Genomic DNA, 21,648 nt, shown 5'->3' with positions numbered 1-21,648 from the left:
GTCAACCCACGACTGCCCCCTGCTGACTCATTGTGGTATCAGCATGAAATTAACACTAAAACATCAGCTGTAACAATTCTTGCAAAACAACCCTCAAAATATTTTTTTCAATCTTCAAAGTTACATGTATTTTTGCAACAGTGGCACTCTTTTATTATCGGGAAATATTAATAAATAGATTTGACTTAAAAGAAAATAAATCACTGGCTCTTACTTAAACACGACGTCATTTTCCTGCGACCATTCCGGAAGTGTGTCGTCGGAGCCAAAAATGGAGCTGAGTTGGAGCGAGGCAGCTGAAGAAGCTGATGTCGGTTAACAAGAGAAACTGGAGCGTTTAACACCGAAACCCCTGAAACAGCATCACCGAGCTCAACGGCGAGTCGTTATAGGAAGGAGCCACAGTCTGGGACTCAATTGGATGCGGTAAGTTATGATTTTTATCCAGTTCAAGGCGCTTCGAAGGTCTGCAGCTAACGGCTAAATTAGCAGCGTAACATGTCGAGTCACGGGTGTTTCGGTACCGAGACCCGCAGTCTGAAACACTCCGTAAACTCCGCACAGGAACCGTAACATCCACGCGAAGGCACCGGTGTGTTGTTTGCATTCTAGCTGGTGTAATTCTGACGGACTGAAATTTTATGTGATTTCTATTTTATATGTTTCTGGTTAGCCCGTTAGCCTGTGTGTCTTCCTGTTTATGTTGTGGTTCCGTTTAGCAACACACGCTAACAGCGTGAAGCTAGAAGCTGCTAAACATGTCCACCATTTCTTTACTTCGCATGTCAGCTTCTGTCTTAGAGGAGATTAAATGTTTCTCTGAGCTGCGGCTGGTCTTATTGAAGCTCCACGCCATCAGTTTTTCAGGTGAGCTGTGGGTCACCTGAGTTAAGTGACATAACCTCGAAATACATATAATCATCAACGTTTGACCCTTTATATTTATCTAAAACATTGAAACAATCAGAACAATTTCAGTGATCTTACAGGTACAACAAAACAGCAATCTCAGATCATCCAAATACCCATCTTGGAAAATGGACTCAATGCAAACTTTTTAAGTACAAGTATTTTTCTGTCTCCAGTAAGAAACTCTTCAGCTGCTTCTTTCTACCTGTACTTGTAGATAGTTGAGATATAATAAATGACAAACTGCTCCAGTGAGATAGGAATCTATACATCTGCCATGTGACCCCCTCCCTCTGATAAGTGCGGCTGTGGCTTAGGAGGTGGAGCGGTCGTCCACCTATCAGGAGGTCGGCGGTTCAATCTGTGGCCTCGGCAGCCCACGTGCCGAAGTATCCTTGGGCAAGATACCAAACCCCAAAATTGTCCACGATGCGGCACCATCGGTGTGTGAGTTCATATGTACATCGCTTCGGATAAAAGCGTGTGAAATGACTGATTGTGATTGATCTTCTTTCCAGAAAATAATCTTTTCCAGGAGGAAACCCTGTCTGAAGCCATGTGAGATTAGTACATATTGTCTTTTTACTGACTCCACGTGAACAGCATTTCTGAGCACTAATCAGACTACACTGCACCTCAGGTTATTTTTCTACCTCACTGGAACAACATCATGTCAGATTTCAGTTCATCACGCAGTCTGTTTGCTCCTGTCTAGCAAAGACTGCCTAGAAATGTTGGGCTGATAAATTAGTTGACCAAAAATAACAACAACTATAATAATAAATTCACATTAGCCAAATAGTTGGCTGTCCATTTTCTGTTGACTGATAAATCAACAAATCGTTGATGCTTGAATGCGGTCCTAAGTTGCTCTTTACCATTTTTTTCAATGTGTTTCCTGACCTAAACACAGTAGAGGCTCCATGTTTGGTAACAGCTCTTAATAATAACTGCTAATGTTACGAAGAATGTATGACTTCAGTAGGATCACCCAGATGAAACTAAATCAGTCTAATCAAGCAGTCCTGTAATTACTCTTCCTTCAGGAGGCTTTTAATTAATTAAGTAATCGTTTGTTGTTATTACCACATTGGAAGAACTCATATCTGATGATGTTTTAGTGAGTTTATCTTTGTCTGCCTGTGTGTCTGCCTGTGTGTCTGTGTCTGTGTGTGTCAGGTGGTCATGGCGGAGCGGTGGGTGCAGTGCACATGGAAGAGACACGTCTCAGAGCAGCTGAAGCTCAGAGACCGAGTGCAGAGACAGGCCTTCGAGGAGATTGTCCACCAGTGTGAGTCCATCACAGTCACATACCGTCGCTGTTTGTGCAGCAGACAGAAAAGTCATCACCATAGCATCATGATTTTCTAAACCGATGTTTAGAAAGGAATACTGGAAACCAATCAGAGTACTGGGAAATGTGTAGATGATGCTCATCCTGGGAGTTTTTTACCTCATGCCACATTTTGATAGACATCTGTCTGCTCCAGCTAACATGACACATATTCCAGTGTGAAACAGTAGCTAGTAGCAGAGCTAACACTAATACATGCCACACAAAGTGGTTCTTTCTGATGGACTCTAGCATCAGTATCAGGATGAAGGATGGACATTTTCTTTTATCGTCTATTGAAAGTTGATAACAAACATCTGTGTGAGGAAACGAGTGAAAATTTACTTTTTAAAAATTATTTGTCGAAGCACAAAGAGGACTTTTAGTTCCTGGAAGTCTTAGGTCAGAAAGGAATATTTGACTTACCTGAAGTAAAAAGTGATCTTAAAATTTGGACTTCAAAGAATAAAATTGAAATTATGATTCTGAATGTTTTGACTGAATTTTGAATACTGGTCTTGGTGCAGACAGATTAATGAACTCTGTCTTTGTGTTTCAGATAACCGTCTGCTGGAGAAGTCAGACCTGCAGGCTGTTCTGTCAGAGAGATATCAGACTGACAAGTATGATGTCCAGAGAGGACATGAGGCCAGGTGAGTCCACATCAACAGGTGTCAGATGGTTTACAGCTGGACAAACCATTATATACACCACTGTGTATACAATAGCTGAAGGTGTGATTTGGTGTGCCCCTTAACGCCTCCCCTTACATGTGACATGTCCTTTGACGTGGTCCTGCTGACGTGTCCTGGTCTTGTGTTTCAGCTCAGGTGCAGACTCAAGTCGCAGCGACGCCCTGCAGCAGGAAATGGCTCAGATGAGAATCAAACACCAGGAGGAGCTCACGGAGCTACACAAGAAACGAGGAGAGGTCAGTTACCTTAACTACACACAGGAAATGTTGTCATCATCAACAGCTGTCCTGATAAAGCGCAGTTTAGTTCCTGCACGGAAACTTGCAGGTGAGTTCACCTGTAAGTCAAAATGAGTCAAAGAAGGAGCTTCGATAAAATGCAGGAAAGCAGCACGTTCAGAAATTAAAGAACTTCTTAAATTCTTGGATGCTATGTTGTCCCTACTGGCTTTCTGTCATGGTTTGACTTTGATGAATAAAATATTTATTGCTTCTTTGAATATAAATGAAAATATTTAAATTTAGATTCAAGGGATTTTTTAGGATTTTGGTAACACGTGCAAGTACAGTCATGTGAAATACTGCACCTGGGAGGCGCCATGACCAAAGAACAACAGTAGAAGAGTTCCAAAAGACAGGAGCAGCAATGAAATAACAAAGAAACAAATGTAAAACAACAGATGTGTAAAGAAAAAGCAGTAAAATGCATTCAAATATTGCACAGATGTTAGAGTCTGTGTAAATGTTTGATTGTTTGATTGATTGATTGATTCAGTAGTTTTATGGCCCGGGGAATAAGCCTGTTCCTCAGGCTGCTGGTGTGGATTTGTGAATCCGGCCAAAAGGTCTTTTGGCTGAACAGATGCTGTTGGACCTTTTGTAACAACAGTGGTGGTGTGGCTAAGGCCATGCAACTTCCGGGTATTTGAAACTGTCCATCCTCTTCACCACTGTGCTGTTGATGGTGACTGGGGGTGTCACCTCCTTGGTCTTGGAGACATTCAGTGAGAGGTTCCAGGGGGACCGACCTCCCTCATTGCTGTTTCGTCCCTGCAACTGCTGTGTCGTCTGACGTCCATTATCCTGTCAACTTTGCCTTCTTGTCTTCATGTTTTCTATCTCAGGGAAAGGTGATGAAGAGGTTTCAGGTTATGGAAATGTTAATTCATGGTCCTGGAAAGTTCTGGAAACGTGTTCATGCTGTTTGTGTTTGTCCTGCAGCTGGCCCAGAGTGTGATTGAACTGAACAACCAGATTCAACAGAAAGACAAAGAGATCCAGAGTAATGAGGCCAAGTCAGTGTCTAGAAACGCACACACACACACACACACACACACACACACACACACAGAAACATGCTGCATTGTGTGTGTGAGAGAGGAGGCTACTTTGCCTGCTGCAGGTGGTCAAACACAGGAACAGAATGGAAGTCATGTAAATTGTGTGTTTTCAGGATGTTGGAGTACCAGCAGCAGATTGCCAACCTAGAGGGAGACTGTCGGGACCTGAGGAGCTGCCTGCAGGTAGGAGACCAGCTGAGACACATCACCTAGTCCTCATAGATAGAATAGAATAGAATAGAATGCCTTTATTGTCATTATACGTGGTGTACAACGAGATTTAAGACAACTCTGGTGGTGCTGTACTAGAAAAAAAGAATATATAGCAAATAGTAATAGACTGGAGTAATAGTACTAGTAATAGACCTCATGGGGTCAGGTGTCCTGGTCCGTGTAAATCTTTGAGAACAGAAGATCAGTTTAATATTTAAAATGAATAGGAAAGGAACCAAATAATGAAGCTATAACTAACATCTGGTTCAGAAATTCAGAATTGAAGACACATCAAAGCTTCTCACTCTGTGAAATCTGTGTTGTCTTAAAGCCGTGTGAACTGGCACTGGTGTCTTAAGCGTGTATCTGAGCTGAGCTCTCCTGGCAGCGGCGTTGGTAAAGGCCCTGGTTTTCTTTTTGAGCTGGTCCCCACTGCTGCTCAGGGATGGTTTAAATGCAGAGAACAGCTCTCATCATGTTGTGCTGACTATGATTGTATGTGACAGTAAAGAATCATGTTGGTCATCTGAAGTTTATCCCCCCCCGAGGCTGAACTGTCTTCACGCTGCGGGACGTTAAACTGATGGGTGAAAACAACAGGTTGTTTGTTAGCGCTGTACCGCCGCTGTGTTAATCGCATGCTTTAATCAGCACAGCTTTTTGAGATGTGATGAAGGTCAGTGATGAGTAGTAAAAGGTCTGATTACCCACAATCCTCTCCTGCTGCCCTCTGGCTCCCAGCAGCCCCTGCTCTGTATTCCCGTCATGCTCCAGTGGTGCAGTCATGAGCTGCTGACAGACAGGATGTGACATTACCGGGTTAGGGTTAGAAAACACCCCGTTACCGTGGTAACAATAACACATTCTTAAGCTGCAGTTGGCCAGACGGTTGGCCCATGAAAAGGATTATGTGATTGGATGTGTCAAACCAGACAACATAAAGCATCACTGTGACAGCGATGACTCGCTGTGCTCCTGCAGGACCTGGAGAGGGCGAACCAGACCCTGAAGGACGAGTACGATGCCCTGCAGATCACCTTCTCTGCTCTGGAGGAGAAACTGAGGAAGACCACTGAGGACAACCAGGAGCTGGTGTCCCGCTGGATGGCTGAGAAGGCTCAGGAGGCCAACAAGCTCAACGCTGAGAACGAGAAGGACAGCAGGTAAATGAGACACCTGGAGTATGGAGGAGGACTGTGACGGACTGATGGCTAATACTCTGACTGTGTGTCGCTTGTCTTTCAGACGCCGGCAGGCCAAACTGCAGAAGGAACTGGCTGACGCTGCCAAAGAGCCTCTGCCCGTCGACCCGTCAGCAGACTTTATATCTCTGACTTTTTCTGTTGAGAAGCACCTTCATGAACATCACAGAGCAGCGAATGTAAGGTCTGACTCGGTGTTTGTGTCCTCAGGGACGACGACATCGAGGTTCTGGCTGAAGATGGAGGGAAGGGGGGCGGAGAGACCTCCCCGAACAGACCACTCAGCAGAACTCCCAGGTGAGACCAGTGTCCGCCCCTGCTTCAACTACTTGGTGAACTGGACATTAAACCAGCTCTTGATTTTCTTAACAGTACTTCATCTACAAACTGTAAACACGATCAGTTTACGTATTAAAATGAGTTCATCAACAGAAAATTCATCTGCAAGGATTTTGACAAATAATTCTTTAAATCATTTTTCAATTGAAAAAGCAAATAATTCTCTGGTTCCTGCTTATCTGCTGTGAGGATCTGTTATTCTTATATGATGGTAAATTAAATATCTTTCGACTGTTGAACAAAACAAGACGCATGAAGACGTCAACGAGGACTCTCGTCATTTCCGACCAAATTTGTTTCTCTGTTTTTCAGTAAGAAAATTTCCCAGCCTCCTCCTGGTGGTCTGCTGGACTCCATCTCCAACATATTTGGGTATGTAGCTGTAAGAGGATGGGGGTCTCTGGGGGTCTGGCCTGCCCATGTTGTGATTGACCACTGGTCTGTCTACCTGTCTGTCTGTCTGTCTGCAGCGTGTCTGAGTGTGTTCAGCCTGGACTCGTCCCACCGCACTCCAGGTGAAGGACTGTGTGTGTTCGCCTGTTCACATTGTCAGCTCTGTGATTGGCTGTTCGCAGACTGAAGTTATACTTTTTTATGATGATGATGATGATGATGATGATATTGGTCGGTCCAGATTTGATCCTGATGAAAATTGGTTCAATCAACTGAGGATTATCATCCGTTAATCTGCCAAATATTTATCAGTTGATTGTCTATGAAATATCCGAAAATAGTGACAAATGCCAACCACGACTTCGCTGAGTCCTTGTTGACATCTTCAAATGCCTTGTTTTCTTTGACCACCGTTCCAAATTGCAAAGAGATTAATCATCTCGTGTTCCCCTCAGATGAATCGTGATCACGTTGGTGATCCTCTGACTTCTTATCTAGCGCCATCAACAGGTCAACATTGTAATGTGCACATTACTTTGGTTTATGACCAAATACATGCACAACCGTTTACTGTAAAGAAGCTGATATTAGCATGCTAACATTGTGAATGTTGTAAACATTATACCTGCTAACCATCAGCATGTTAGCATTGTCAATGTGAGCATGTTAGCATGTTGATGTTGGCATGTAGCTCAAAGCACTGTTGTGTCTACGTCCAGCCTCACAGAGCTGCTAGCGTGGCTGTTGACTCTTGGTCTGGTTCATTTTAGTCATGAATTAATCGTTTATATCAATAATAACGACGTTTTAGTCACTAAGTTAAAACCTGAGATCTGTGAACATGGCGACATCACCAAGAAGAAGAAACGCAAGCAGTCAGATGATCACACACGTTTTTTATCGAGATTATCTAAACCAGTGTTCCTCAACTGGAGGAAAGAAAGAAAATTAAGAAAAAAATCCTGCGCTTTCATTTTATAGGGGATTTTTTTAATGTAGCGGAGTCCCATCTATTTGTGTCTGGGCTTGTCATTAAGGGGTGATGGTGAGTCCCAAAGCCAGACCAGTTGAGAACCACTGGTCTAGAGCAGTGATTCTCAACTGGTTGGACCCGTTTTCAGTGGGTTGCGGGCCTTTGCCTGGGCAAACAAAGATGTTAAGAAAAAAAATCCTGTGCTCTTATTTTGAAGGGGATTTTTTTTATGCAGCAGAGTGGAGTCTCGATTTGGGTCGCGGCTTGTCATTAAGGGGTCATGGTGGGTCCTGTAGCCAGACCAATTGAGAACCACTGATCCAAACCACTTCGAATGGGGGTCAGACTGAAACTGCTTCTTGTGTTTCTGGACCTGTCACACTTCATGGGTCTCAGATCTTGATTTAGAGATGAATGTAACCCAGAATGAGTTTTAAAACCAGTTTTAAAGAACTTCCTGGCATTAAAAGTTTCTCAGGGAAGCTGTGTTGTGATTGGCTGTCAGCAGAGGAGGAGCCTCATCATCCCGCTGTGAATACGTCGGTTGACTTGCTGATTGTTCTGCTGTCAATGTGAACGCACTGTGAAGTTTGTAGTGAAGTGATTATTCTTGGCAATAATCTCAATACTAAATCAATAATCAGTTTCAAGGCATCATGTCAAATAGTGTTTTTGTTCCTGTGTCACAGAGGCAGCTTTGTGGATTCTGTTGCCTTGTTTTGACCCCTTTAACCACATGATGTGATCCTGTTGATCCCGTCACAGCTGCAGAGTTTGTCCTCAGTTGATTCTGGTGTTCATGTCACCTGCAATATAAAAACATGCCGGCAGGAACTGAATGTGATTCTCGTTGATCTGAGTTTGTATTTGATCATTTGAAATGTAGGAATCCTACACCGTCTGAACTAAAAGTTAAGAGTAAGTTAGCAGTGTGGACAGCAGTGTTTCTCTGCTCCACTTTAAAGTTAAAGTTATGGTCTCGTCGCAGAAAAACCACAGCCAATCACAGCCACCCGCAATCCTGGCTTTGAGTGTTTGTGGTTAGAGGAAATGCACATGTAGCCATGATGTCACGGTGTGTTTGAGTACACCTGTACATTGCTGCAGTCACCTGAGAGGTTAAAACACTGGAGGTGAGACCAAGATTCACAGCTGCTGTTAACTGGTCTTAAATTTCAAATGAACTCTTTAAATTCATGTCGTGTGGGTAGTTCTGAGTAACAGTGGTTCTCAGGGCGAGATGGCGTCGATTTGATTATGATGACTGCGGCACTTCCATCAGTTGAAACAGCTGATATTAAACACACAGCTGATATTAAACACACACTCTCAGAGGAAATGCTGGCGTGTTAAATGACATCCAGAACATTTGCGGCTGTTGTTGCATTTCCCTCTCACATGGCTACAGTAAATATCAGGCTCTTCATTGATCTGTTTGATTAATAAATTCTAACTGTACACTGAAAGAAGACAGAGCTGGACTGCAGTCAAACATACGACTGTGTTATTCTGCTGCAGAGTTTCACATAATTTTAACTGAAATTAATTTAACCCCTCAGGCAGTCCACAGCATGAACGAGCTGAGTCCAGGTCTTTGTCTTCTCATGTTGTTTCACATTAACTGATGCACTCTGAAACACTGAAGCTGTTAGCTGGGGTCTGAGCTGTGTGTTATGTAGACGTGTGATACTCCTGTTGGTAGTTCACCATCTTAATGTAGCACCTGAGTGGAAAGACCTTGTCCTGGTGATTGTTAGAGCTCACCTCTCCGATCACGTGTCTGTCGAACCAGAGTTCATTAAACCACATTTTCATTTGTCGGATTGTTTTCACGGGTGTGACTGATTGGACGTTTCATTTTGTCCTCTAAAAATCCAAAAGTTTTCTTTTCTCCTCCACGTTGTTTAAAGTGAGCACTGATCCTGATCCGCTACGTCCGCCTGCTGGGATGGATTTGTTGTTTTCCCGTAAAACACGTTGATGCCTGAAAGGCGTCGTTTTCAGCACCAAAACTCTGTTATCGTGCACACACTCGCTCAGATATCTTGGAGAAATTGTTTATGGATAACTGACTGGATGTGCTCGTCTGTTTCAGGCCTGTATAAAACTGATCGTGTTGTTTGACTGTTTGTGACGGTGCTCCTCTTCCTCAGCAGGCGTCGAACTGCCAACTCTTTCAGCTCTTCACCTGAAAACACAGAAGCCCCTTCAGGAGTGTGTGCAGAGGTTCGAGTCCCCTCAACAGCGCTGCATGTGTTTGTAAGTATCTGAGAGCCTTCAGCCGTGGCCCACACGTGATGGTTTGAGTGGGAGCCCAGTTTGAATGACAGCTGGGAAACACTATGCGACTCATTTCACTCACTTTTTTTAGGTTAAAGAAAAAATACAAAATGTGTTATAGAACGCTCTGAACCACAGAACATGAAATGGTCAGACCTCCTTCGACTAGTTGGTAAAGACAGCAGGAAAAACTAAACCACATTATTTTCAAAATCGGCGAACATTTGACTGTTTGACTTGTTTTGAAAAGCAGACTTTTCTTAAGAGAGAGAAATATCTGCAGGAATGCTTAAGAGAAGGATTCACAGTGGGAGCTGTGGAGATGCTGTGTGGGTCTGCCCAGCTCGAGATTGATGACCTCATAAATGACCGGGTGTTCCCATAATGCATCTCTCCTGGTCTCACACAGCACTCGGTGGATTTGATCCAAAATGTTAACGGCTGTTGTTGCCTGGGTGTAACCTCATTGGTCAGTGATGAGTAGTAAAAGGTCTGATTACCCACAGTCCTCTCCTGCTGCCCTCTGGCTCCCAGCAGCCCCTGCTCTGTATTCCCATCATGCTCCAGTGGTGCAGTGATGGTCCCAGTAGCTGCTGACAGACAGGATGTGACATCGCAGTGTGAGTCTGTGCAGAGATCCCACAGGCTTGATGATGGACATCCAACAGGACCAATCAGCACGGAGCGTCAGGCTGAGGAAGAGGAGGAGGAGGAGGGAGCTGATCTCAAGTTTTCAAGCTGAGACCAACAGAAAAACAGTGTACTCATTCGGAGGTTTTGATTGGCTCAGAGTCTAACTGCGTGCGTGCGTCCGTGCGTGCGTGCGTGTGTGTGTGCAGGACGCCCATGACGGTGAGGTGAACGCAGTGAGGTTCAGCCCAGGTTCTCGTCTCCTAGCAACAGGGGGGATGGACCGCAGAGTGAAGCTGTGGGAGGTCGTCGCAGGTAAGTTCAGGATGAAAACAGGAAGCAGAATTAAGACACCTTAAAGAATGTCCTTCTTATACTTCACAGTGTTCACACACACTTTATGACGTGATTTCCAGGCCACTATACTGATTTCTTAAATGTCATAGGAGGCGGAAATCCTGGTTTAAGTTGATTTCTGTGTTCTGTGAACTGATGATCATATTTCCAACTGACCATGTACATGTGAGCCTATGCACAGCAGAAGGCTGCAGGCAGGTGAAAGAAGAGAGCACATTTAACTGGTTCATCACTTTAAATGGTGTGTGTGTGTGTGTGTGTGTGTGTGCGTGTGCGTGTGCGTGTGCGCGTAGGTCGCTGTGAGCCTAAAGGAGCTTTGACCGGCAGTAACGCTGGAATCACCAGCATTGAGTTCGACAGCGCCGTAAGTCTGTTTGTTCCTGTTTGATTGTTCAGTTTAGGTGTTGTAATATTGTGGTGTTGGGTTACAGTTAGTGTAATATTGTACTGAGAATCGTGGGTTAAGGTTAGTGTAATATTGTACTGAGAATCGTGGTCGCTCACAGTGGAAATAGATGACGACAGGTGAACTTTGACTTACCGTCTCCGCTCTGATGTGAACATGGCGCAGTTGTATTTTTGTGGTCTCTCCCTTTTGAGAAGTGGACGGGTGTTCAGTCAACAAAAAATTTGACATTTTTGCATGAAAAATGACTGAAAGAATTACCAAAACATTTCATGATTCATTTTAATTATCGATTGATCATTTCAATTCTAGTTGCTAGCACTGTCAATCAAATCTGATCAAACCACGTTTTGAGTTTAAGTGTTAAACTCTGAATCTATGTTAAAGATGTTTTTCCTGAATTTTATCTTCACACCTAAAATGAATAATCAAGTGGTTCCTACATGTTGATTTAATATGTTCCGTCTTGTGTTCAGGGCTCGTACCTGCTGGCTGCCTCCAATGACTTTGCCAGTCGGATCTGGACTGTAGACGACTACAGACTGAGGGTGAGTCTGTACAGCTGTCACTCTACCATGACCAGACACTGACCCTCACCTGCCTGGACCATGTCTACAGTAGGTAGACTGGAAGTGGGAAAATACAGACCAGAGTACCTGTGTTTCATTTTAGAAATAAGTTGTTCTTTTTAGAATAAAATGTCTTCCAGACTGAAGGAGTTGTGCTCACAAACCGACCACCACAAACCACAAAGTAACACGTTTAAAGGACAGAAGAGTAGTGACAAGTCTTTAAGTAGGGATGTAATGATACCAAAACTCATGGTATGATAATACCTCGTTTAAAAAGTTTGTCATAGATATCTATTGTGATATTAAAAAGTAAAGAAATTATTTTTAGCAGCGCTTGGCTTGCACCCAAAGGATGATGGGAGTCTGTCTTCTTGAGTACTATGATTGTGCGCCCTCTGCTGTTTGAACAAAAACAATACAGTTTTCGACAAGAGAGAAAGTGAATGACCATCTAACATCACGGTGGAAAGCGTCACAGTCCCACGACAGCATTGAGCCATTTTTCTGTTGCGACGTCGCGAGAGTGGTTATATCATTACATCCTTATCTTTAAGTGATTTCATGTTTAAGCGGTTTCAAGTCACGCACAGTTTAAAGTCGTGCTGCAACCAGTGATTATTTTCATGAGTGACTAATTGACTCTTTATTTTGTTGATTAATTCAAAAATAATAATAATTTGGTTTAAAAATGACAAAAGAGTGAAAAATTGTCCTTTTCAGAGTCCTGGTCGCCATTTTCATTCATCTTGTTTACTTTGAACAACATTCCAAATCACAAATATATTTGGTTTATTGATAAAAAACAGAGAAACAGCCACATGTTACAGAACTGAAATCATAGTCAGTACCCATTTGCCATGAGTTTGAATGACAGTTCCATTTTTACTAGTTTCATTTTAAGAAAACTAGTACGTAATTGTTCTTGTGTTTGGACATTTCAGAATCTTTTTATCTAGAAACGCTTTTAGATCAATTCCCTTCTTAAACATGTTTCTCTTTCTATGAAATTAGATACTAGCAGGACAATCAGGGAGCAGACAAGAAAGACTAATCAGTCTGTTGATGGTTCACTGATCATCAGTCTTCTGGTCAGTGATGTGATGTAAAAGGTCTGAACCTCAGATCCCCCTGCTTGGCCACATTAACTCCCAGCAGCCCCTGGTTTGTGCTCCCATCATGCTCTAGTAATGCACTGGTGGTCACAGGAGCTGCTGACAGACAGGATGTGACATCACGGTGTGAGTCTGTACAGAGATCCTACAGACTCAGTGGGATGATGCTTAACATCCAACAGAACCAATCATCACGGAGTATCAGACTGAGGAGGCGGGGCCTGAGTGCTGATCTCACTCTTCTACTGAGACCATAAAGACACAATTGACTTTCTCAACAGAAATATTACTATTACAATTATAATTACTCATTTGGCAGATGCTTTTATCCAAAGCGAGTTTTGGGGTTCAGTATCTTGCCCAAGGAGACTTCGGCATGTGGACTGCCGAGGCCAGGGATAAAACCACCGACCTCCTGATTGGCTGGCCCATATTGTTGTTGTTTATCTGAATTTTGTATAATTAGTGATTGTTTTCCCACTTAAAATCATTCCATTTATTACTCATGAAAATAACTTCCTCGTCATTGGCATAGATTGTTGAGTCATTGGAATGTAAAATGCTCATTTGAAGAATGTAACTTGCACATTCATGCCCCCTGCTGGTAACAGTCAAGCTGATTTGCTGATTTGTAACAGTTTTATTTTGTGGCCTCTCCTGTCTCACATATTTTGTTAAAGTAACTATAGTAATCTTGTGTGTGCGTGTATTACTGACATTGTGGGGCCTCGCCTTCCTCATGGGGACAAAATGCAGCAAGTTCCCACAAAGTTATTCTCTAAATTTTCAGGTGAAGACTGGGCTTAGGGTAAGTCTGCAGAAAATGAATGTAGTTGTATGTAATGTCCCCAGAAATGAAGGAACATGACTGTGTGTGTGTGTGTGTGTGTGTGTGTGTGTGTGTGTGTGTGTGCGTGCGTGCGTGCGTGCGTGCGTGCGTGCGTGCGTGCGTGCGTGCGTGCGCATGTGCGTGTGCGCATGCCTTCCAGCACACCTTGACAGGTCACAGTGGGAAGGTGCTGTCAGCTCGCTTCCTACTGGACAACGCTCGGATCGTCTCTGGGAGCTATGATCGAACGCTCAAACTGTGGGACCTCCGCAGCAAAGTCTGTACGTGATTGGACAGTTTTTACAGGTTTCCCTGGACCCTGGGACCAGGTGTACAGGTCTGATAGAGCAGCTGATTGTGTACTGTGCTGTACTTTGTGTACTACTCCTTTAACATTCATAGTTTCAGTGACTGACTGCAGCACAGACATTAAAGTAACTGAGGTCGTCTTGTTGTTACGAGGAAGTACATTTGTACCTCATTGATTTCCCACCTGTCAACCTATTGGCTGTGCATCACCTGCTGTCTTCCCTGCCCAGGTATGAAGACAGTGTTTGCTGGTTCCAGTTGTAATGACATTGTGTGCACGGAGCAGTGCGTCATGAGTGGACACTTTGATAAGAAAGTTCGATTCTGGGATATCAGGTAAGAAGTCACAGCGACTCATTTCGTAACGTTGTTTGTTAATGTTGAGGACTTGTTGTCCAGTGGTTGTTAATCAGATGATGATAACATGAAACATGGTCACCTGGATCTGAAGGAAGAGTTTGACTCAAGCAAAGACACATCATCAAAAAAATGTCAATCATGCTTCTGACTGCAGAACTTCAGAGAAGATTATTTCTTCATCGTGAAAGTTTGAAACTGATTTCAATGGAGTGAGTTCTTTTTTCTGGGTTAAATCATGTAAATTAGGACTAGGGGATTAAAAATCTCTGTCCGCTGGTTAAAGGTTAGTCAACTTTAAAAATGTACATTGAACTTGGTCATGTCTCACTGGACTGATGTTTTTGACAGTCCTGTCTATTTACACTATATAGTCAAAAGTCAGTTGACACCAGGCCATCACACCTGTATGACCGTGTTGGATTCTAAATCCCTGGGCATTAATACTTTGTGGCTGTAAAATGTGCCACTCTCTAGGGAAGGCTTTCCATAGTCTGTGGGAGTCCATCAGCCAAAAGAGCGCTTGTTAGGTGTGGCACTGATGTTGGGTGAGAAGGCCTGGCTCAAAGTAAATGTTCTGATTCCTCTCAAAGGTGTTTGGTGGGGTAAGGGCCAGGCTTTGTGTAGGCCAGCGGAGTTCCTCCACACCAAACCCCCACCATGTCTAACCAGGTCTTTATGAATGTCACTTTGTGCACAGGGGCACAGTCATGCTGGAACAGCAAAGGGCCTTCCCCTAACCTTGCCACAAAGCTGGAATCACGCAGTTCACTAAAATGTTACTGTGTCCTGAAGCATTAAGAAGACCCTTCACTTGAAAAACTAAGGTGCTCAAACCCTGAGCAACAGCCCCAGACCCCCCCAAACTTTACAGGCGATACTATGTAGTGTGGTTTGTCACGTTCTCCTGGCATACCGTGAAGTCTTCACTCCAAAGAACCTATTTCATGAAGCTCCTGACACAGTCTGTGTCCTGATGTTGCTTCCAGAAGCAGTTTGGGAACTGTGTAGTGATTGATGCAACAGATGGTAGGTGATTTTTACCCATTTTAGCACTCTTAGGCCCTACTCTGAGGTTCATGGTCTACCACTTCATGGCTCAACTGCTGTTGCTCCGACGCACTCCCACTTCATGATAGTAGTTGACCAATTTCACAAACTGACTTGACACAGGTGGCATCCTCTGGCATTGCAGTGTTTAGAGTTACTGAGCTCTTTATGCCTCATTTTAAATGTCTGTCTATGGAGACTTCATGGCGATTTTATGATCATGTTTGTAATTGGTGTGACTGAAACATCTGAGCTCTGAAATTAGTAGGGGTGTCCACTGAGTTTTGGCCATATAGTTTATGTGCATCAGGGCAGGACAATAATATTGCTTTAGATACTGTTTTATCATATCAGCAAATTTTGGTTGTTCAAATGAAGTATTTCAAGCAAATTGTAATTAAAAGCTACAGAATGAGTTATTTCAGGGTTTGTTTCATGTGATGCTTAACAGGAATGCAGCTCATTGCATTTAACTTAGATTGTGTTATGATGTTATTATGTGATTCATTATGTATTTGTTATGCATGTACGTGCGTACATGCATGTGATCTGTGTATGCGTTTAATCTGCATGTAATCTGTGTGGTGTGTGTCAGAGCGGAGAGTATAGTCCGGGAGCTGGAGCTGCTGGGCAGAGTGACGTCTCTGGACCTGAACCACGACCGCACTGAGCTACTCACCTGCTCCAGAGACGATCTGGTGAAGATCATTGACCTGCGCACCAACGCCGTCAGACAGACGTTCAGGTGAATTCATTGTCAGAACCGCCAGGCTGTGAGCACGGATTCCTCCATGTTTCAACAACATGTCACAATTCAAAAGGGAACAAACCTTCAGAGAGCAAATGCATTGAGCTGGTTGAATGTGGCTGGTAGTGTTCTTGTTCGTATATAATCACATCAAAATAAGAGTGTGTTTTCATTACCTTAGAATGAGCTCTTTATATCTACAGAGGGAGCAGGTCTTCTTGCAACGAGTCCAAACAAACCAAACATTGACTCCAGAGAGCGCCTTTCACGTTTTTTGTGGCCACCATAGCGGAGAGTGGACATAGGGGTGTTCATCTTATTTTGTTATTGAAGAACAATGCAGCTTCTTCACAGATTGATGCAGAGAACTGTGGACAGGTGGGGGCTACGCTGAGCAGCTGGTCAATAGTGGAGAGTAATATTCTAGAGTTCCCAGCATTCTCTGCAGTGATCATGGAAACGTAATCCTTTCTGCTAGATGTACTGCTTTTTTATAGACCGTCATGGCTTCTTTGTGTATATGACAGTGAAGTGTGAACAGTAGTTTTCCGCCATTTTTTTTCAGCTGCTCGACAAATTCTCTTCCTCTCATTAATACTGCTGTTGTTTAACCATGAGGAGATTCTGTCAGTCCACCTCTTTAACCTTTAGTGGAGCAATAGTATTAAAAGCAGATGACATGGTATTGTTGAAATGTTCAACCATGTCATTTACAGAGTAGTCTTAGCTGTGTGACTCAAGTGATTGCATATTGTTACAAAACCTTTCTTCAGCCTTGCATGAAGGAATCGACTTTGAACCTGAAGTTACCTTTTAGTCTTTTGTCAAGATTAACTTGGTATCAGAAAACACACAGTGATGGTCAGAAACAGGTGATTGCGGGCTGTGAACTTCCTTCCCCAACCTGAGAGTTTGAGGCTGGTGCAAAGTCCGCCAGGTTCCACTGTTGTATGTTTGTCCACTTTGCTGTTTATTTCTCATTAATGCATCCTTGAGTCCAGGCAGGGACTAGTTTATGATCCAGAGGTCATGTGAGTCACAAGTAGAACAGATCCTGAACAGATCCTCATCAGTTCTCTCTGGAAGATGTAAAAAATTTTAACCATCATCATTTTTGTCGCATGGCACTTCATAAATAACCACCCTGCTGTTGTCCTCATATGTAATAACTCTGTGTGTGTTTTCAGTGCTCAGGGCTTCAAGTGTGGAGCTGACTGGACCAGAGTCACCTTCAGGTGAGTTCAACACAGTTTTTCACAAGTTTGTTTTCCCAACATAAACTTTAAGTATCTGCTTGTGGCTTTCAGCAGTTTAAGTGTTGAACACTTGCCTGACGTAGCAGCCCATGCCCTGCTGGGGTTTCATAGCTCCCAGGTTTTGTAGTTAATGTTCTTTGAAATGTTTTGTCGAAACTGTTTACTAAAAAGTCTTTATAAATATTGTACAGTATTAATGTATTAATAATGACCCAGTCTCAAATAAAGGGGCAAAAATCAGATTCACACAAGGTTCACATACTTGTTTTTTAGAGGCTTTTAACTGCATTTCAGCCTTCAGCAGTAGAGCAAGCTTCACAGCTTTTAATGTGTAACATTTGCAGGAAGTGTTGTCATCAGCAGTTGACAGCAGTTTATGAGAGCAATGTCGAAGATAATGGCCAGAGCTGGTGTTAAAAATGTTTATAAAAGCAGCCCACTTTAAAATTAATAAAACAAACGGCAGCATATTCGGCCTTTCTCAATATGCGTTCTTCTCTGTACTTGTGTTCTTGTGTACTTGAGAAACGTCATCAGTCTGAGCCCAAGTACTGTTCCAATTAAAAAGTCCGCATCTCGCCAAGTACAGTCAAATACCCGGATGTGTTCTTGCCCCTCCCATTTTATCGAGCATGCATCGGGTGGTGACTTGTGTGGACTTGGGGCAGCCACATATCCCAGAATGCATTTCGTAGCAACGATAGTGGAGGAGAGGACTCAAAACTGTAAAGTTACAAGTTTCGAAATACTACTGTTTTAGTAGTACGGAATGTGGTTTTAAGATTATTTTATGTGAGAAAGTGGATGTTAAAACTTAAAATCTGTGGTCGATTCATCACGATAGCGCGTAGTTTAAAATTTGCTCCAACATTTTCGGAGATAACCAGCAGACGAGCCGCGATGGTGACGTCATCAAGTACGCTACCGTCCCTATTGCAGAATGACCGTCCTGCGTCCTCCCGTCCTGGAGAGACTGTACTCCCAGGTCCAACTTGCTAAGTCTGAACTGCCAAGTTCTTAAGTCCGAACTTGGCGTACTTGGTATTGAGAAACGACCATTGACTTTAAAAAGAACAAACATGTAAATAGGCAAGTTTATTTTAATTAAGTTGATGTTGAAGTCTTTTTCAGTGTACCATCACTGTCATCCCTTTTTTTTCTCAGTCACGTACAACAATCAGCTGTCGAGTCTGAACATGAAACACAGCTACATCAGTTCAGGGCCCAATATATAAATACATATTTGCAAAATAATAGGCTATTAAACGACAGCTTTCTTAGTTTATTGATGTGATTTCCATTCCTTAACATCACTGCAGAGCTTATCTATATCAGGGCTGTAAGACGTGACCGATATTCACACAGGATTGTAAGCTGTCATCCATGAAGTGCGAGTGATGTTTGCATTTTATGAAGTGCATTCTGGAGAAAACCCGCTCACATAAGTATGTGGATCCAAAGATTACCATTACAATTACAATTTGTCATTTGGCAGACGCTTTTATCCAAAGCGATGTACATATGAGATTTTTCATACAACACAAGCGAGGTTCTATACGGGAGAGAACAACAAGAATAAGTGCCCTAACGCAACTTTGTGGTCCAACTGGACATAGGTGCTACAAGACAATGCTACAAAGTGATGCAAAAAGTGCATAGTTTTCTTTTTTTTTTTTCCTTTTTTTTTTTTTAAATTATTAAAGAACAAGGTGTTCAGTAAAGAGCTTGGTCTTTAGTCTTTTTCTAAAGATCGCAAGGGACTCCACAGAACGAATGGAGTTTGGTAACTCGTTCCACCACCTGGGAACCACCGAAGAAAAGAGTCTAGCTAGAGACTTGGGGTTTTTTTTTATTGTTGTCCTTGTTGTCAAACTCACCTCCTTTCGTTTCAGGGCTGTATTCAGTCCTGATCTTACTGGGAGGTTGCCGAGTCCAGTTTTGTTGTTCGTGGTGTAAACACCAACAATCCCCTGGTGCTCCAAGCTCCAGTTAGCAGTTACTTAGGTTATATGCTTCTCCCTGTTTGTTTGGGCATTCGACAGATGGCCAATTGTTACACATTGTCCCTTTTTAGAATAATCAAAAGAAAAGCAAAGTAAAAGTGATGAGAATTGCTGAGATGAGAACAATATTATTAACAAGAGGAACGTGGTTTTGACGGTGGTGAATGACATGAGCTAAACTTTGTACTGAACTCATCAAAGCAAACATGTAAACATGGAGTTAGAGCTGAGATTCTGTCAACAGCCAGTTGCAACAGTGAGCTCTTCTGAATAAAATCAGTATGTTCTGAGTGCAGCCTTGATGTGACATGTTGACATGTTGTGTTCAGTCCTGATGGAAGCTATGTGGCCGGAGGATCTGCTGATGGAGCTCTGTACGTCTGGAACGTCCTGACAGGGAAAGTGGACCGAACTCTGGACCGAAACCACAAGTAAGAACCAGTGATCCCAGAAACTTCACACCAACATTTACAGGATTAAAAATCACCAACCTAACCTAATTACTGACTAATAATTCATCACCTGAAGCTGAACAGTTAGTGCTGCGAAATCAAACCAGTCAATTCAGAATAAGCTTATATTTACAAAAATAAAGGTAGGTTAGGTCAAACGTTAAATGTGTTGTCTGTGTCGAAAAGGATTAGGAAATCATCCTTTTTTTTTTAAATAGGCTTGTACAAACAGCCACAAAGAAGCTAGAGGTGACAGACTGGCTCACCTCCAACATAACTTCAAGGCTAACACACCTTTTAGAGTGAAAGAAATGTTACTTGTGATGTCACAGCACAAGTGTCTGCCACCTGTTTCTGACCATTTTGTGTTCATGTGATCAACAGATCACGATTACTTGGAATCACTTGTAGATAAGACTTTGATAAAACTTGATCCCACACCAGTGAATTGTTGTTACAGCCAGCAAGAGAAAGCACAGGGTACAGAATAGAAAAAAAATAAATAGAAAAACAACTATGGATATGTACATTTGTACAGATTATAGAAAATAAAAAGAAATCGTGATCAACCAGAAAATCCTCTCTACTCTGCACTTGCTCTCAACTTTACAGGTGAAAGCGTCCTGTCAGCTCATAGTTTTGGGTGAGACTGAGTGGGCACAGCTTTTCTTCCAAGTGTTTTATGATGTGAAACACACAGTCAGAAATGTACAACAGTAAAAAGAGACCACAGAGCCGCTGAGACCTGGAACATCTTCTTTGATTCATTGCTGATTTTGGTGATTTGTTGGCTGTCGGGAAAACCTAGAAGAGCATATTTACACTTTGACTTTTCGCTGTTCTTTGTGTCTGCAGCTCTGCCATCAACTCGGTGTCCTGGTCGCCTTCAGGGGCGTACGTCGCTAGTGTGGAGAAAGGCAGCAAGGCCATCCTGTGGTCTGACATGTGATTGGCTGAAGGGTGCGAAAGCTTGATGATGTGGACTGCAACAGGATGGAGTCAGACACTGAGGAGGACCGTCCACCGGATGAGTTTGTGTTTTGGACGATGGTGGAGCTCCTCTTTTGTTGAACTGATCAGCTGATAGACTGAATCAGGCATGTATCCAGCAGCTCGTTGTTCTGCCTTCACGACGACACGATGGACATAAAAACAGCTTCGATCTCATGTTTACGGTTTATCTTTTATGGGTGCATTCAGAAGCTATTAATGTTGCAGAAAAGCAAACTGCCGTCACAAAGTTAAAAGTTCATCCAGCTGGAAGTGAAAGGACTCAAGAGTAAGTGAAGTGTAGAACAGCGAACAAAGTATGTACCTGAAAGATGAATGAAAACACCACTCCACTAATGTGTGTCTGTGTGTGCACAACCAGAATAAAGTGAGAAAAAGATCTGTTGATATTTCTTTCTAATACTGTTTGGATGCTGATTTTTCAGCAGATTTGTGGAAGGAACCCGTTTTTGTCCAAATTGTTGTTTCACACGTGAAAATGAGCGAAGGGGTTGTTATGTTTCTGAATGTTTAGTTCCCGTTGTGTGTCTGGATCTCCTGCTCAGAGATTGTGGTTGTGGCATTTGACAAAGTATCTCGTCATCACGGTGCCGACTGATATACTCCTGGGGCCAAAAGGACTTTTTTGTGCCATTGTGGTACAAGTACTTCCCTGTTACACTTTGCCCTTCCACATCGATGATGACACCTGGGTGGATTTTCCTGTTGTGATGGCGGGATCAGTGCACACTCTATCCAGTCCCCCCAGGGATGGGCCAGTCCCGTCTCTCCCAGTAAGTCACATTACACAGTGATTATTTCATTTTGTACATATATATGCACATACATATACACACACATATATATATTTAGTATGTATTTTCTATTACATTATATTGAA

The 21,648-nt window shown here is 42.9% G+C and overlaps 1 protein-coding gene and 2 non-coding genes across 5 annotated transcripts; all 3 read left to right on the top strand.

Moving 5' to 3' along the window:
* Nucleotides 1–247: 247 nt before the first annotated feature.
* Nucleotides 248–21,147, top strand: atg16l1 (ATG16 autophagy related 16-like 1 (S. cerevisiae)). 3 transcript variants are annotated; one of them, XM_076734644.1, is made up of 21 exons: nucleotides 248–426; nucleotides 2,089–2,200; nucleotides 2,802–2,895; nucleotides 3,068–3,173; nucleotides 4,158–4,231; nucleotides 4,390–4,459; nucleotides 5,471–5,652; nucleotides 5,735–5,800; nucleotides 5,902–5,988; nucleotides 6,343–6,402; nucleotides 6,501–6,545; nucleotides 9,553–9,655; nucleotides 10,516–10,621; nucleotides 10,957–11,027; nucleotides 11,546–11,617; nucleotides 13,743–13,863; nucleotides 14,122–14,227; nucleotides 15,894–16,043; nucleotides 17,234–17,281; nucleotides 19,635–19,736; nucleotides 20,613–21,147. In XM_076734644.1, the coding sequence occupies exons 2-21, from the start codon at nucleotides 2,095–2,097 to the stop codon at nucleotides 20,704–20,706; spliced, it is 1,863 nt and encodes a 620-aa protein (XP_076590759.1). In that variant the 5' UTR covers nucleotides 248–426; nucleotides 2,089–2,094; the 3' UTR covers nucleotides 20,707–21,147. The 3 variants fall into 3 exon arrangements, with proteins under 3 accessions (XP_076590759.1, XP_076590760.1, XP_076590762.1); XM_076734645.1 differs by lacking the exon at nucleotides 6,501–6,545 and having other exon boundaries at nucleotides 249–426; nucleotides 9,550–9,655; XM_076734647.1 differs by lacking the exon at nucleotides 6,501–6,545 and having other exon boundaries at nucleotides 252–426.
* On the top strand, nucleotides 10,145–10,422 carry LOC143323950 (small Cajal body-specific RNA 6). The gene has a single exon (XR_013077421.1).
* On the top strand, nucleotides 12,729–13,006 carry LOC143323951 (small Cajal body-specific RNA 6). Its single transcript, XR_013077422.1, has one exon.
* Nucleotides 21,148–21,648: the final 501 nt, after the last annotated feature.

This window comes from Chaetodon auriga, chromosome 7, assembly GCF_051107435.1.
Source record: "Chaetodon auriga isolate fChaAug3 chromosome 7, fChaAug3.hap1, whole genome shotgun sequence".
Lineage (NCBI taxonomy): Eukaryota > Metazoa > Chordata > Actinopteri > Chaetodontiformes > Chaetodontidae > Chaetodon > Chaetodon auriga.
This window is presented reverse-complemented; position numbering and strand designations above follow the sequence as displayed.